Below are 16,090 nucleotides of genomic sequence, written 5' to 3'. Positions count from 1 at the left end.
ACAAAGAACCAGTTATCATATATCCCTTATATTTCCCACATAATCTATATCCTGAGATCACTGAGACTATTGAAAGTCTAGTCCATCAGCATGAATCTGGAAAATTATCCCTTCATTCCCTTTTAATTGTATACATCCATCGGTTTTATAACTTAACTTTACATTAATTCATGTGTGTGCATCTGCAGTTATGATATCTGTATTAAGTTTTCATGTAGTAATGCTACAACTTGAAATATAATGATGAGTGTTTTGGTTGGGGGGGATGGATTTTATGGCCTCCAAACAGCGGAATTGAAAGCGGGGGCTCATGTAAAATAAACGGGTGGCCAGCCCACTGCTTTTCCACCTACCCCTGAGCTATTCCCATAATACAGGGGGTGGGGGTGGGTAAGCCCACTGGCCCTTAGTCCTATTGCCAATTAAAGGCCACTTAAGGAGCTCATTCTGCCTCAACAGCAAGAATACGTTGGTGGGGCTGGGGCACAGTGGGGCGGTGAGGCAGAAGGAAGGTAACCAGTCCGCAACTTTCAACCTCCTTTGCTGGTCCCCTGTGCTCATCGGTGAGGAGGGTGGGTTGGGGTGGGGGGGTTGTGGGGGGTGGGAGAGGGACTTACCTTGAAGTCCATTATTCACCTTCTTTCTTCTCGGGGCTCCTTGTATTCCCAGCAGTGACCACTACTGTGTTCTGGCACTGCCGGAATGAGTCAGCTGTTAGCCAATCAGATTGGCTGTCAGCTCTTGAGGGTGGGAATTCCTGTGCCTGAAAGGCACATGTCCTATTCTTAACTTGTTAAGGTTGTCTCCATCATATTATTGCTGATGGGCAGCCCATTTTAAATTCAGTGAGGTGCCGACCAGCTTTTTGACTGTGGAGAGTGAGGGATATGCCTACCACTTCCCCCACCATCCCCCTGCCCCCCAGTAAAATTCACCCCTTGGAGGTTAAATATAGATCAACAATGTTTTTTTGGGAAAACACTCACCTGTCCCGAAATGTTATGAGCTCCTATATCCGAAGAAGTATACTGATCATTGTGCCACTGGCACCAATTGGGCAACAATAAAGTGATTTAATCAGCCATCTAAACTGTTGCATTTGCACGCAGGGGAACAGACCTGGCATCAGCACTTCAGTTTTGCTGCAAAATGGAAGTTCCTTTGTTGGAGCTCAGCTGCTTTGATGCTGAACACCAGAGCTTCTAATCTAGGAAGTGTGAGAGCTGGAGACATCCTGAAAGAGACAGTTTGACACTTGCCTCAAAAGCAGCTAATTCAGCCAGCAACTGTCGATTACAGACAGATTGGACAGTTGTATGCAACTCATCAGAACTTGGATGAAGATGTCTGTCTTGAAGGAAGGTGCTACATGAAAAGTCTCCAGAGAGAGAAAAAAAACTGCCTGTGAAGACATGTGCTAAGTAGGTGCAACTCACTTAATGCCACCCATCCTAAACACTCAAATAGGTTTATCCTGTACATTTTCAGCTAGGGAAAAGAACACATGCTGATCATGCCTGGCAATACCGCAGTGTGGAAATATAAGCGACTATCTAAACCTGAAGTTGTAGTCAGTGAGAAATTATGAAGGGGATTGACACAGAACGCCCTTGTAAGACACCCTGCCTGCATGATTTACATTCACTTATTGTCAGACAAGTTGGACTGCAGCATGGAGAACAGTGTGAAATTGAATGTGCTGTCTAAAATCTAGACTGCTTTTCTGTTTGCAGAACAAAAAATTAAAACAATAAAAAGCACAGAACAGCACTGAGGGGTTAGTCCCAAGAGTTCACTTGACTACCATGGATATCCTTGGGCACAAGAGCATTTGTCAAGTAGAATGAAGCTGAAAATTTCTCCCCAGCTCAGGAATAGTACCATCTTGCTCATGTCATGTCTTATCTTTTCACCTGCAGACATAAAAGCCTCGTGTCATTTACTAAACAAAAAATTGAACACAGTAGCTTTTATGTAGCTCTGTTTGAAGTTGTTTCTTGGAGGTGGCATTTTCTTACAATTTCCTTTTCTGTTTTTTTTATATGCCTGAGAAGACAGAATGCCAACACAGCCAGTCGCTCTGAACAAATTAGCACATCACACCACCTCACATCAGCCTCAGTAATTTTAGCACGCACCAGTTTACCCCCACACCCTCTGAGGGATATAGATGGTGAGTTTAACATGTGGCACTGGGTGAAGCACATGAGCTGGAGAAAATGATAGATATTTACTTCTCATCTACCACTACTTGCCCTGGCTTCAATATCCAGGGATTCTAACATTACAGAACCTGTATCAGAGGAAGTCACTTGACTCACCGTAAAATACTCTGCAAGAACTGGCTAGGAATATGCCATATCTCCGCAGCTGTATTTTTGCAATTGTGAATGAATGGTTGTCTTCACTGTAATCTACGATGGAGTTTGTGACAAAATCAGATGGGCACAACTTTATGACAGGGATTCAGACAGATTAAACAGTTCTGCACAACCCATCAGAACCTAGATGAAGATGACAAACTTGAAGAAAGGTGCTTTAAAAAGGCTTCAGGAAAAAAAAAACTCTGTAAAGAGATGCGCTAAGTATGCACAATTCACTAATGCCACCCACCCCAAACACATATGGCTTCCCAGAGGTTTTATTTTGTGCTGCCCAAGGTAAACGGTGTGGTAGAGCATTCTGATTTGAGTGCAATTGGCGATCCTAATGCAAATTGTGCCCAAAATTACAGCTGTTTTGAAAATTACCCATTTCCCCCCCCGCCCGGGTAATGACTCAAATTCATTGGTATGCACTGTTTCAAGTCACTTTTTGCAATCGGGCAGCATTTCAAAATGCAGTTTGTTTTAAAAAACCCGCTTGCAAAAATATTCCTTGCTATATTTGGTAAAATTTGGGAATACAGCTGACAATGGATTCATTTAAAAAAAAACATTTTAAACCACAGTATCAATCTACTGCCCATGAGTAACCCCAAATTTGAATTAGTGAAAGTGAAAATGACTTTAAAAAATACAGAACTATTTCCTAGTTAGATTATGGAATAATAGAATTCTTTTCAAACATTTCAAAATGTTCCTAATAGAGTCGTTATGCCCAAAGTTCCAAGCTAATTATTGGAGCCTGAAAGGCCTGCGAATGAGCATAATTAGCAGGAACGCCCAATGATGAGTAACTCACAAAGAGTCATGGCCATGGCAGAGTTTTTTTGTGGACATGACCTGCTTCTACAGCAATGTTTTTCAAACTGGCACAAAGGTTTGCAGATTCTCAAATTGCACAAATGCGATTTGCATTTGCATTAAAATTCTGTGATCTGTGCTGATTATACCAATATTGGAGGAATTGTGCCAATAAAAAAAAACATTAAAAAGTACAATTGGGGGAAAACTCCAGCAACAGAATTTTTACCCCATTGGCTGGGAGTGGCGGGCAGGTGGGCCCGGGAGCAGCCGCGCAATGGATCACCGTCCATGGTCGGGTCCCGACCACAATTTCACTCTGGCTGACCAGTCAGCCAACTTGAAACGCTCGCTGATAACCCCAGTGCTGCTGGGGTGGGTGCGGCAGGAGCAAGAGCGCTGAAGTTTGCGCGTGCACGGCGAGTGCGCTCAGTGAAAGCTCCCTGAAGGCACAGAGATGCCTCAGGGGGCTGAGGATTTCCAACATTAAAATTAAAGAACTCAAAAATAAGGAAAACATGTCCCCTCTGTCACATGAGCAGGGTCTTGTTAAAAAAGTTTAACATTTTTTTTTAAAAATCACTGTTCGAAACCTCATCCCACCCGCGGATGATGTTTCATTAAAAATGCAAAGGCTGCTTGGCCTATTCGACCACCTGGCAACCGAATGGTTGGGCGGGCAGCAGAAAATTTGATTTAATTAACTGATTAAGGGCCTCAATAGGCCTCTTAATTGTCGGCAGGTGCACTGCTGCCTCTCATGCGCGCCCATCGAGCGAAATATCTCAAGAGTGTGTGATGATGTCGGGATGCTTGCCCAACGTCATCAGACACTGTTTTACTCCCGTTCAGGTCGGGTACGCGCCTGCCCAACGAGGGAAAAATTCTGCCTCAGGTTTTTCCATTTCACATCAACTTCTGACTTCATCTGTAGTATTATAGAGGCACATAATTATAGTATTTGACATCAATGAATTCTGTCATTTGGCTCAATAAAGTCTGTTTTATTTAATTATTGCTATAAAGATAATTTAAGAAATCATTTTCAGTAATGGTTTGTGTCAGAGAATTCACATTCTAACCACCTTCCGTGTAAAGATATTTTTCTAACCGCTTTAATTCTTCTTGTGTTGGCCCTAAATTTATGCATTCTCATTAACATCTCACTGCTCAATGAAACCAACTATGACTCTTCATAATCTTTCATAAGACATTTAATCAGGTTATTTTCTTCACTCTGATGAAAAGAGATAACATGACCTCCTCATCCCTGGTAACATCCAAATGAATCTACATTGCATCTTTTACATCAGTTTTATATTCTTCCTGTAATGGACTGATCGAAACTGTACACAATATTCCAGTGGCCTAAGATCTTGTACCAGTTCAACATTACCTTCCTTTTATATTGTGCCTCTGAGTATAAAATCATTATATTTTTTATAGCTGTCATACTATGGCCTATGATGACCCATATAGATGTTCCTCTACTCTATTTAAAATATTACAATTTGAGGTATATTTTTCTCCTTATTCCTATTTGCAGATTGTATTACTTCACATGGTATCATCAGCAAACCTCAGTTATCTAGTCTGCAAATAAACTTGGCCCCAGACTCCTGTGCAACACCAGCCATCACTGCTTTCCATTCAAAAGAATATTATGTTATGCCTCCAACCATATTTCTATCCATTTTGAATGCCATCATCTTTGTCAGAAGTCTTTTATTTGGTGCCTTAAGAAGTGCTCATGAAAATCTTTATAAACCATATCCTCTTCTTTTTCTTTCATCAGAAGATTCTGTAAGATTGATCAAGCATTATGTGCCTTTGAGAAATAAAATCCTTTGCTGCCGGCAAGGAGTTGCATTCATAGGGGTTGCAAGCCAAAGAATCGAGCATATGGTGTTATTCCATTCTCTGATCAGAGCTCTGTTCACCAGTGGTTTCACCACTGACCACGCAGGATTGCAAATGAACTGTATTTCCCCAACATCTGTCAATTTTTAAAAAGAAATTAAAAAGTATTGAAAAAGGTGCTCATCGCTTACCATTTTTGGCCTTGCAAATTTTGTTGTCTGGTTGCATCAAGTAACCTTCCACACAGCCACACATGTACGATCCATTGTTATTTGTGCATATTTGGCTACAAGTTCCATAAACGCTGCATTCATCAAAATCTGAAAGAGGCAAGTAAGAAGTTGCTTCAATTTATACTGATGCTGCATGTCATATTTTCATACCATGCAATCATATACAGAATAAGCAATGTGATATGCCAGATCTGCATCCAAATCCAAAGGCTCTTTTTGAGTTTTTTAATGCCTTTATTAAACCAACAAACTTGCTGATTAGAAACTGACAGAACTACTTTGCTATTCCGAAAGCTGGAAATCAGCACTGCCTCAGGCAAACGCACAACTAATGGTCCAGATCATATGTTTTCAAGGTGGAGTTACTGAACCAAAGGAAATTATCTGGGTAATGATCCCAACGTCATGAGGATGCTGTACTTTTCTATATTTGTGGATTTATTGACTTATATCTAGTGCAGTACTGTATACTAATAGCTGGAACCAGAAAAGCTTAAGAACTACCTGTTTGGATGGCAGGAGCATGAGATTTAGTTTCTGACTGTTCATATATGCCAAATTCTACCTTTGCAAAATGAAGGGATTCTCTACAAATAGTCCAGTACAGTACAAACAAAAAGTGTTGGAAACACTCAGCAGATCAGGTGGAGCAAATAAGGAAAGTCAGGGATAGGTTTGAGGGTGGAGGAAATTAAATTATAAAGATGTCATGCAACAACAAGCAAAAGAATGGGAAGGGTAGTAGTAAAGGAACAATGCATTCGTCCAGGGTAGGTGTTAGGAGCTGTATAAAGGTCAGCACTGTCTGAAAGCAAAATAGCAGAATGTGTTATTGCTCCACCTGACCCTCCCCTTTTCCAACAGCATAAAACCAATCATATTTCTGCTGCTTTTCAGTTCTGAAGAAGAATCATACTAGACTTGAAACATTAACTCTGTTTCTCTCTGCACAGATGTTGCCAGACATGCTGAGTTTTTCCAGCACTTTTTTGTTTTTAGTTCAGATCTCCAGCATCTGCAGAATTCTGCTTTTATTTTAGTATAGTACAATAATTAATTTCTACGTGGAACTCCCAAAAATTCTCACTAGTAGGTACTTGCCACTTAGAAACTTATGAAGATGTTGTTCTGGCAAATATGAAATCTGTCACTTGCTTTATGCAGTTGTGTACAACAGACTGACAGATTTAGCTAGTTTTCCCCATGGTCACCTAGAAGGAACCTGTAACATAAAAAAAACTAATGCTATTGTCTCCTTCACAGCTATAGGAAGCGCATATCAATCTTTGCAGTAGTCTGAAGATTAGATTTCAGCAGGTAACAGGGCGTCATTACACCCTCTCTGATGAAAGGAAGACATCAAAGAACATACTTAGATCTGTAGACTAAGGTATTTGGCCACTGCTCAAAGTACATATAACCATTAAGGTGTCTTTTGCACTTGAAATTGCTCAGCCTTGTCCTTCATATTGAAGTCATCCAGTGTGATTGGAATCACTAAAAGGGTTCCTATCCTTTCACCTTGTTAGACTGCACTAAGCAAAAGCAGTTTCAGTAAAGGTCAACACTGCAAACAACTATCTGTTGCAATAAGGAGGGTTTCAGCAATTGAGTCCAAAAATGTATCCAGGACTGAATGTACAGGGAGGAGAAATCTTAGCTAACAGAACGTGCTGAAGTTTTTCCCATAAACAAACCAACAATATAAGACCATTAAAAGGATCTTCTAAGCAACCTAGAGCTGCTTCTGACTGATGCACTGATTTATATGGATAAGGAATGCAATCTCAGTTGAATCTTGCTGATCAGGAAAACCACTGTGGGACCAGGTTACTATAATTTATGAAACAGAGTAATGCAGACTTGTCGCAAGATGTGTTTCTTTTACCAGTAAAAGCCTACCTTGGGGAATCAGTCCTTTGGTAATTTAGGTGTACAAACCCATGGTCTAATTTTGCAAATCCTATCCATTATCTGTTAGACCCTACACTATAGTTGAAACTTTAACAAATGTACTTGCATGCAATTTTTGACTGTGCCAGCACTAACACTGAGTAAAGCATTCCCAAGGGTATTTTAGACTTTTAAAACCCCATATTCCTAATTTGGTAATATATCCATCCTGTGCACCCACGCTTAGTGAAACTTCACATGAGCTAATAAAAGCTTGTTTTTCAAATTGACAGTTGTTCTTTCTATTTATTTTTGCCTCCAAACAAATACAAAGAAGGAGCAAACATTGTTTCCCCAGTACAAACTGCATCTATTCTGGCTAAAATATGCGTTCAATGTTGCAATACTTCTGTTTTACTATTGCTTTATAATTGAGCAGTTGATTTTTGCAACTTTAATAAAATAATTATTGCAACATGATAAATTCTACACAATACGAGAACATTTATATGAGAACAAACCTTCACAACTTTTCCCATCCTGTGCTACTTTAAAACCATCACTGCAGTAGCAAGTTGTACCATTTCTTGTGACTGCACATCGATACTGACAATCGGTTTGGTGACAAGTGGGTGAAAACTCTGAAAGAAAACAGATTAAAGTTTGCATTCGTAAACTATTTCATGTACAAGATTTAAATATGTATGTTTTAATGGTACAAAGAATTAAGGGCAACATTTTCCCCCCCATCGGGGGGGGGATATGCGGGAGCAGTACAGGCAGGCGGGTTCCTGATCGGCGTGCCCAGTTGGGGGCACGCCACCATTTTACATGGGTGGGCCAATTAAGGCCCTCCCAGCATGATGTCCACCAGGAAGCACTATGTGCTCCCTATGCAGGCAGGGGGTGGGGGGTGGGGAGGGGGATTCCCTGAGCTGGGAGTGCACTCTTTCGCGCATGCACACGAAAGAATGCACAGATCTCCCTGAGGCAAAGTGCTGCCTCAAGGAGATCAGCTCAGATTTGAAACTTCAAATAAAGATGAGAGAAAAATTTTGCTGCTATGTCCCCTCATGTGACATTGTCACATGAGTTGGGACATGTCCATAACTTTTATTTTGAAATATTCTGAGATTTTTTTAATCACTCATGAAACATCATCTCACCTGTGGATGAGGTTTCATGCTTTTTTAGAAGCCCACCAGTGCTCCTGGCCTGCCCACCAACCTTCAGGTTGAACAGGCAGGTCCGTTATTGGCTTCAATTAATTTTTTAATGCTGCGCACCTGCTGACCTGAAAATCTAAATGACGTAGGGTGATGTCGGGACGCAGGCCTGACGTTACCCCGTCTCAATTTACGCATCGCCCCTGCATGCCAAACAGAAGGTTCTGCCCTAAGACTTATTGGATTTCTAATCAACCTGAACACTTATATCAGAGTCAATCTGTATCATTGTTGAATGCTTCATATCTTGTTGCTCTCAGCTAAATCATCAGTAATGGAGATCCTTCCTGTTCACATATATCAGCAAGCAACACAAATAAACAGCCATTTTCAAAAGTTCCAAGAAATCTATGCAATCATTCGCATTGTAACTAAATCAATAGCTATTGTGATTCCAGAAAGCAAAACAGGATGGTCCAGATGATCAGTAATTGCCTAAAAGACAAATGGATATTTACATTCATTTTCATCTAGTTCACAGATTTTTTGTGGAATTATGGCCTCTTGGAGGAAGTTTAGTGAGATTCAAAGAGGAGATTGTAGAATATAAATTGGATATTTGAGTTTCTACTCCTCATATAGTTTATGAAAACAATGCTGTAGCAATAAAATATTCAGGAGCTTAATCTAAGGTCCTCGAGTTGCCACATGGCATATGCCATTACTGACAATATTATCTCTAGCCTGTTGTATTATGAGAAGATTGAATCTGTTGCTTGTCCATGAATTTGTGTTTAATCATTCCACAAATAGGATTTCAACACAACCTGAAGGTAAGAGTGGGACAAAGTATTAGGTTGAACAGAAGCATCAAACAACATGCAAATCTATCTCAGAACCTTCACTAATTTTATTTTAAATCACATTAGAAGTAATTTGTTCAGAATCCCTTCTCATTCAAAATTGAACAATTTTGGTTTAATCAAATGATTTTAATGAAAATGCAAATTACAGGTGGTTTTATTACAGTTTATGATTGAACCGTTCAAGGCTTATGTCATGTTGCAACATTCTTGTCTACTTTTGATTTGGAACAAAAGTGTGGCATCGAAGGGATGTTTGGCATGAAGATGTACAGGACAACTTATTTAAAGGTCACATTAGCCATGCAAAATTCATTTAAGTTCTGGTTAACATTCAAAGTTTTAATAAATAAAGAGAAAAAGGAAAAAGAGAAAAAGAAAAAAAGTTTTCACAAAGGCATCATAAATATATGAAAACTGTCTTCACTCAATTCTTTTGGACTTGATTACAACCAACCTAACCTGTTCATTGAACTGAAACCCAGAAACCAATTACCAAACTAATTACTTGCTATAAACCAACAAAACAGAAATTGTTGCACATTTATTGACATTTGCTGAAATAAATGCATGGTTTGCTAACTATGGAGTACAATATACATATTGTAAATGCCTTATGAAACATATAAGATGCTGAGGGGACTTGACAAAGTGGATGCTAAAGGATCTTTCCCCTTGTGGGAGAGACCAGGGCTATGGGACACAGTTTAAAAAACAAGGGGTCTCCCATTTAAGATGGAGATGAGGCGAGATTTTTCCCTCAGAAAGTTGTGAGTCTATGCAATGCTCTTCCACAGAGTGGTAGGGGCAGAGTCATTGAGTATTTTTTAAGGCAGAGGTAGATACATTCTTGGTCAGCTATTTTAAGACCCCTTCATTAAAAAGAATGCACTTTGGACTAAAAGAGAGTAAATGCAAAATTGAATTGCCACCACATCCACAACAATCACTCAATAAGTATATGGATTTCCCAAATGGCTATCATACATAACTGTGACTAATCTTTCCTGTAAGCAGACCCCAGCTGCCCTACAATCAGAAATCTATGTTTACCAACTGACATTTCCTCATACAAAAGCATGACACCGGTTTTATAATCATGAAACTCTTTATTATGTGAAGTGCATAGTGCAATCTCATATGTACATCCGTTTGCCCTATCTAGCAGAAGGCTTTTTTAAGCTACCAAGAATATCACCTTCGTTGCCTTATTGTTTTTGATGAAATATTGAAAGATGTCAGTCTTGGAGCTTCAAATGTGGTGTACACCATTCTGGCAGTGGTGTTCTGATGAAACATCATTATTCTGAAGCATTAGGCAGAATTTATGTTAATTAGGACCATAAACGAGCCACTTGAGTGCAATTATCCCTGAGCACACTCGGGATTTAATGGCAGCTCAGGAATTTAATGGGGCTCACACAAATCTCCTGCAGCTCCCAAAAGCCACCCAGCAGCCAACAACCTAGCAGGGGGTCCCCTGTTTATAGACACTCAGTGCCAATCGAGGGACCCAGCATCAGAAAGGGGGTGGGCACTTAGGCCAAACCCCTGCCCTTGCATTCGAACCCCTTCTCCGGTGACACTCTCCCTGTGACCCCCATCCCACCCATACCTCCCTAACAGACAGAACACAAAGAATGTGGAAAAACAGATCATTCTCAGGATGGCAGGATGTGACTAGTGGAGCATCCCAAGGTTCAGTGCTTGGGCCCCAGCTATTCACAATCTATATCAATGATTTGGATGTGGGGTCAAAAGTAATATTTCTAAGTTTGCTGATAACATAAAACTTTGTGGGAATTTGAGTTGTGATGAGGATGCAAAGAGGGTTCAAGTGGATTTGAACAGGCTAAGTGAGCGGGCAAGAACATGGTAGATGGAACATAATGTGGAAAAATGTGAAGTTATCCGTTTTGGTAGGAAAAACAGAAATGCAGTGTATTTCTTAAATAGGGAGAAATTGGGAAGTGTTGATGTCCAAAGGGACCTGGGTGTTCTTTTTCATAAGTCAGTGAAAGCTAGCATGCAGATGTTACAAGCAACTAAGAAGGCAAATGATATGGTAGCCTTTATTGCAAGGGGATTTGAGTATAGGAGTAAGGAAGTCTTGCTACAATTGTATATTGGGAATATTTGATGGTCATAGATCCTTTCAGCCTGCTCTGGAACTCAATATGATTATGGCTGATCCTGTATCTCAACGTCATGCTCCTGCTCTCTCCCCATGCCCCTTGACTTCTTTAGTGTCTAGAGCTCTTTCTATTTCCTTCTTAAATATACTTAGTGACTTGAAATTAGAAATACCCTTAATAAACATATATTTATTAGTCAGCCTGAAATAGGTAAAGGAACAAGTTAGTGTGTTAAGTTTTATTTTCCTGGAAACTACTTAATATTTAATTTCCCTAGAAACAAACCAGCGGAATAATTGTCCTTAGGTTCTTAGGATCGCTGTAGCTACCCCAAAAAGGAACCCATTGTAAAATAAAGCCTCTGTAATAGTAGGAGAGCAATTTGGGAGAGACGCTGGTATAGTGGTATTGTTGTTAGGCTAGTCATCCAGAGGCCCAGGCTAATCCTCTGGGGGACATGGGTTCACATCATGCCACAACAGCTGGTAGAATTTAAATTCAATCAATAAAAATGAAATTTGGAATATAAAGCTAGTCTCAGTAATGGTGACCATGACAACTGTCATCAATTGTCATAAAAATCTACTTGGTTCACCCCTTGTAGGGTTGGATGGGTTGGGGGGGGTGGCGATAAAAGATCATACATGGGATATAAAGGGGGGATAAAGCAATGAATTAATGAATGAAAATACAAATGCATAAAAAATAAAAATAAGTGTCCCATGAACTCTCTCCTCTATCTTCACACCCTTTTATCCCTTTTTTCAAAATTCCTTTTTATTATTTATCGACTTATTTTTACATTTTAAACTTAAATCTATTTTTATTCTTTTATTCATTGCTTTATCCCCTTTTTTATTCCCCCTTTTATTCTATTTTTGATCCCTTTTTCCACACCATCGTACCCTCCCCCACTGCTCCCCCCCTCAAGGGTCATCTATTACTTGTTCATGGTGTTCTTTTCAGAGTGTTTGCCCTTGTTCTGCTATTATCACATTCTGCTTTATCAGATTTGCTACTATCAGCACTTTTTTTAGCCCTTACAACTATCATTAACACTCCCTTTGTCAATTTGTTCATGACATCTTTGTCAGTCTCTCCTTTGCCCCCACCTATCGCTGGCCTTCTATACAGCTTCACCTGCTTCACCCCCCACCCTCCTTAAACAGTATAAATTTAATCACATTTCTACTTATCTTTAGCACTGAAGAAGAGTCATAGGGACTCAAAATGTTCAATCTGGGGAGAATTTTCACCCCAATGGGTGGGCCAATTGGGAACTGGCGTTTGCGGGTGCGGAGCCAATGGCCGCCCGCGATTGGCTGCGCGCTGCCATTTTACGTGGGCAGGCCAATTAAGGCCCGCCAAGCATGATGTGTGCCCGGTCAGTGCTACCTGTGTGGGCGGGGGGAGCAGACTGAGTCGGGGCCTGCGCTCTTTCACACATGCGCCTGAAAGAGCGCAGAAATCTCCCTGATGAATGGAGCTGCCTCATGGAGATTAATTTCATAATAAAACATTGGAAAAAAAAAAGATAAAATTATTCAGACATGTCCCCTCATGTAACAGTGTCACATGAGCTGGGACATGTTTATGAATTTTCATGAAAATTTTTATGAATTAATGAAACCTCATCTCGCCCGTGGATGAGGTTTCATGAAAAATGCGATGTGCAGAGAATTTTTGATCTTTTCTCAGCATGTTTCCATCTTATCTTTACAAGTAAACCAATTTTTTTATTCCAAAAAAGATAACGCTTTCGGTTCATTTCCTTCCTTTGTTCACACTTTTCCCACCTTTTAGAAGCTTTCCTTATCTCCGGGCCCTGGTCAGCTCACACAGCTCCTTTGCTCTTCATTGCATGCTCCTTGCTCCCTTATCGGTTCTTTATGACCCTCGACTGAAATCATGCTCCCTGAGAGCTACATTTCATTTTTGTGCCCACCTCTTTTGTTTTGGTTGTTTTTTTACCTTCAGGTTGTCCCTCTGGTACTTGGTCCTGTTTGTGCTGTCTAACAAGGCGGGATTGTCCCAGATTTGCACTACGTGCTGTAGCGGGTGGGAAGGAGGGCGTTTTACCCGCTAGCCGCAATGGTAGGTTTTCACACCGTATTGTCCCATTCCCGCCTCATTACTTATGCATTCCCAGGAAACATGCTGGGTCGCTGGCGGAGCATCCTCTGATTCACCTGCCCTGCCGTCAGCTCAGTCCTTCAGTAAACCATATTTAAAGGCCGCCCCTGCAAAGAGCTAGCACTCTTCAAGGGATAGAAAGCTGCTGGGAACTGATGGCTGCCAAAGGGAGGAAACATGCTGCCCCTGGATTTAGCGACGCTTCCCTGAAGTGCCTACTGGACACAGTAGAGGCCCACTGTGATGTCCTCTACAGCCGCTCTGGGCAAAGGCCGGCAAGTAAGGTCACCAATTCAGCATGAGGGGGCAGTGGCAGCGGTGGTCAGCACCAACCCCCTGCAAAAGAGGACTGCCAGAATGAGTCACTCTTCTCATCACCCTCAACCCCATCACACATCCACAGGGATCTCACACCTCAAGGGACAACACCACTAACTCTCACACACACCCTCACATCTCCATCAGGCTCATATCCTCTGGAGTCACATCCTCATCCCGTCCATGGCTCCGCTCACCACACAAACATTCCATGCAATGTCATGTGCCCTGCTCACTCTCTCTCCATATGTTTTCATGCAGGAGAAGCTGGCTCACAACAACAAGGAGAGGTCCCAGGGGGTGGAGTGGCCCACAATAGGCCCCTCACTCACTTTGAGGAGCGCGCCATCACACTGACTGGTGAGGACATGGATTGTGCCTGCAGCGATGGTGAGGTCAGTGGTGAACACCCACGTGAGGATCCTGAACCACACCATCCCTCTCTCAACACCACTGTGAGTGCTCACTCTCATGCTTTTGACTCTGCTGACATGCACTAATTATCTCTAATTTGGTTCACTGGGAGCTCTGTCAAGTGACTGATACCCTCAGACAGCCAGTCCTTCAGCTCCATGCTGGTCTGCACCTTCAGCAAAAAGGACACCTCCTCCATTGAGGAACTGGAAATAAGCAGCCTGCAAGACCCATCATAACGCTTATCCACACTCTCCACCAGCACAGAGACACACATGTCAATGGGACCTAGGCCTAGAGCAGACTCAGCACACAGTCTGGTGGTCGCTGCATAGACATGTGTCCAGAGCAGAAGGAGACTGTTTCAGCCAAGGTCCCCAGCACTCAGAGGACTGCTGGGGAAGAGTAATCTATGACATCCAAGTCAGATGACGAGCCTCTGGATTTGACCTTCCAGCTCATCCTGGACAGTCAGCAGAAGGTGGGGGAACATCACGCAGAGCTGTTGGAAGCCCTCAACAGAGTGGCTCGTGAGTTGGCGGAGTGTGTCCGCCTGCTCTCTGATGAAGTGGTGTCCATGGAAGCCTCCATGTGAAGGATGGCAGACACCATAGAGACCCTGGTCCAGCAGAACGCAGAGATCTATCCAGACCTTATCATGGTAGCCATGGGTGAGTTCCTGCAGTGACAACGCAAGGGGGAAATGGGGTACCTCAACGTCCCCCCAGGTGCTCGTTCCCTCAAGAAGTCACGTCAGGTCCCGGGCACTCGAAGGGAGCAGGAGCGGTAGTTGGACACCCCTGGGTGATTCACTGAAGAATCTCAGAGGCTGTCCTTTCCCTCCAAGTCTCCTGTGACCCCCTCAACCTCATCCTCTGTCACCGCAGAGCGAGCCGCTGGCCCACAGGAGGACAGCCAAAGCAAGCCCTGTCACATGAGCTAGGACATGCCCACAGTATAGGGATGACAAAGGAAACATATCACAAGACAGAGAGGGATTGCAGGAGAGAATGATAGGAAGACAAGATTTGAGAGAAGAAAAATCAGGGAAGAGAGGTGTGGTAAGCAGAAAGGAGGAGACACAAGGTCAAAATCTCATATCCCCTTTGGTCCTGTACTGCCAGTCTGGAGCCTGATGATACTTATTTTGTGATCTCGGTCTTCCCATGCCCTGATTGTGTTCACATCACCACCCTTTCTCCCACTATCTTATTGGCCCTTAAGCCCCACTCCCAAATAATAAATAATTCTGCTGCTCTGTTCCTTTCATATGTCTCTCACATCTCTATGGCCATATCATCCTCCTGATCAACTATGCTTCAGAAGAAATGAGTTTATCCCCAGCACCAGCTCTGTTCCAAAGATATTCCCCATGCATGTCTGACCTGCTCCCTCCTTGTCACGCTCCTTCCTCCCAATCTCTGCTCTCTGCCTACATTTTAATAGCTTACTGCTCCTCCCCTTCTCCCCTCATCTGCAGCATAGTTCCCCTGCTGACATCTTCTCAGTATTTCAGCCTTCTCACAGGCCTACTTCCCTACCCTACTCTTCTATTTGGCAGCCTATCCTCTCCCCGGCTTTACAATCTGCAAACTCTCCTCCCTCGTTATCATTAGACTAAACCTGCAGAATAATAGCCATAGAGAGACGCTTTTATATTCATTACCTCCATCTCTATTAACTAAAATAATCACTGCTGTATCCTATGCCCAGGATTATATTCACTTAATATGCTGGGACTCAGTCCTCCAATCAATTTTTCATTCAATGGTGCCCACTGCTGTGTGAATGCATTAATTCATTCATATCTTGTATTAATTCATTCATCTCATTTCCTGATACCCACTCATCCATTAATTTATTCATTTCCTATTGCCTGCTCCTATGTCA

At 42.1% G+C, this 16,090-nt stretch overlaps 1 protein-coding gene across 1 annotated transcript in view; it reads right to left on the bottom strand.

Moving 5' to 3' along the window:
- LOC121284946 (low-density lipoprotein receptor-related protein 1-like) overlaps nt 1–16,090 on the bottom strand; it is a 1,922,347-nt gene that overhangs the window by 1,258,230 nt on the left and 648,027 nt on the right. The window contains exons 4-5 of the mRNA XM_041200912.1: nt 7,693–7,812; nt 5,237–5,365 (exon numbers count right to left, since the gene is read on the bottom strand). Of these exons, the coding sequence (XP_041056846.1) occupies nt 5,237–5,365; nt 7,693–7,812 (249 nt within the window). The remainder of the gene's footprint in view (nt 1–5,236; nt 5,366–7,692; nt 7,813–16,090) is intronic.

Source organism: Carcharodon carcharias, chromosome 12 (assembly GCF_017639515.1).
Source record: "Carcharodon carcharias isolate sCarCar2 chromosome 12, sCarCar2.pri, whole genome shotgun sequence".
Lineage (NCBI taxonomy): Eukaryota > Metazoa > Chordata > Chondrichthyes > Lamniformes > Lamnidae > Carcharodon > Carcharodon carcharias.
Note: the sequence above shows the minus strand (reverse complement) of the source record. Positions and strands in the feature narration are given on the sequence as shown.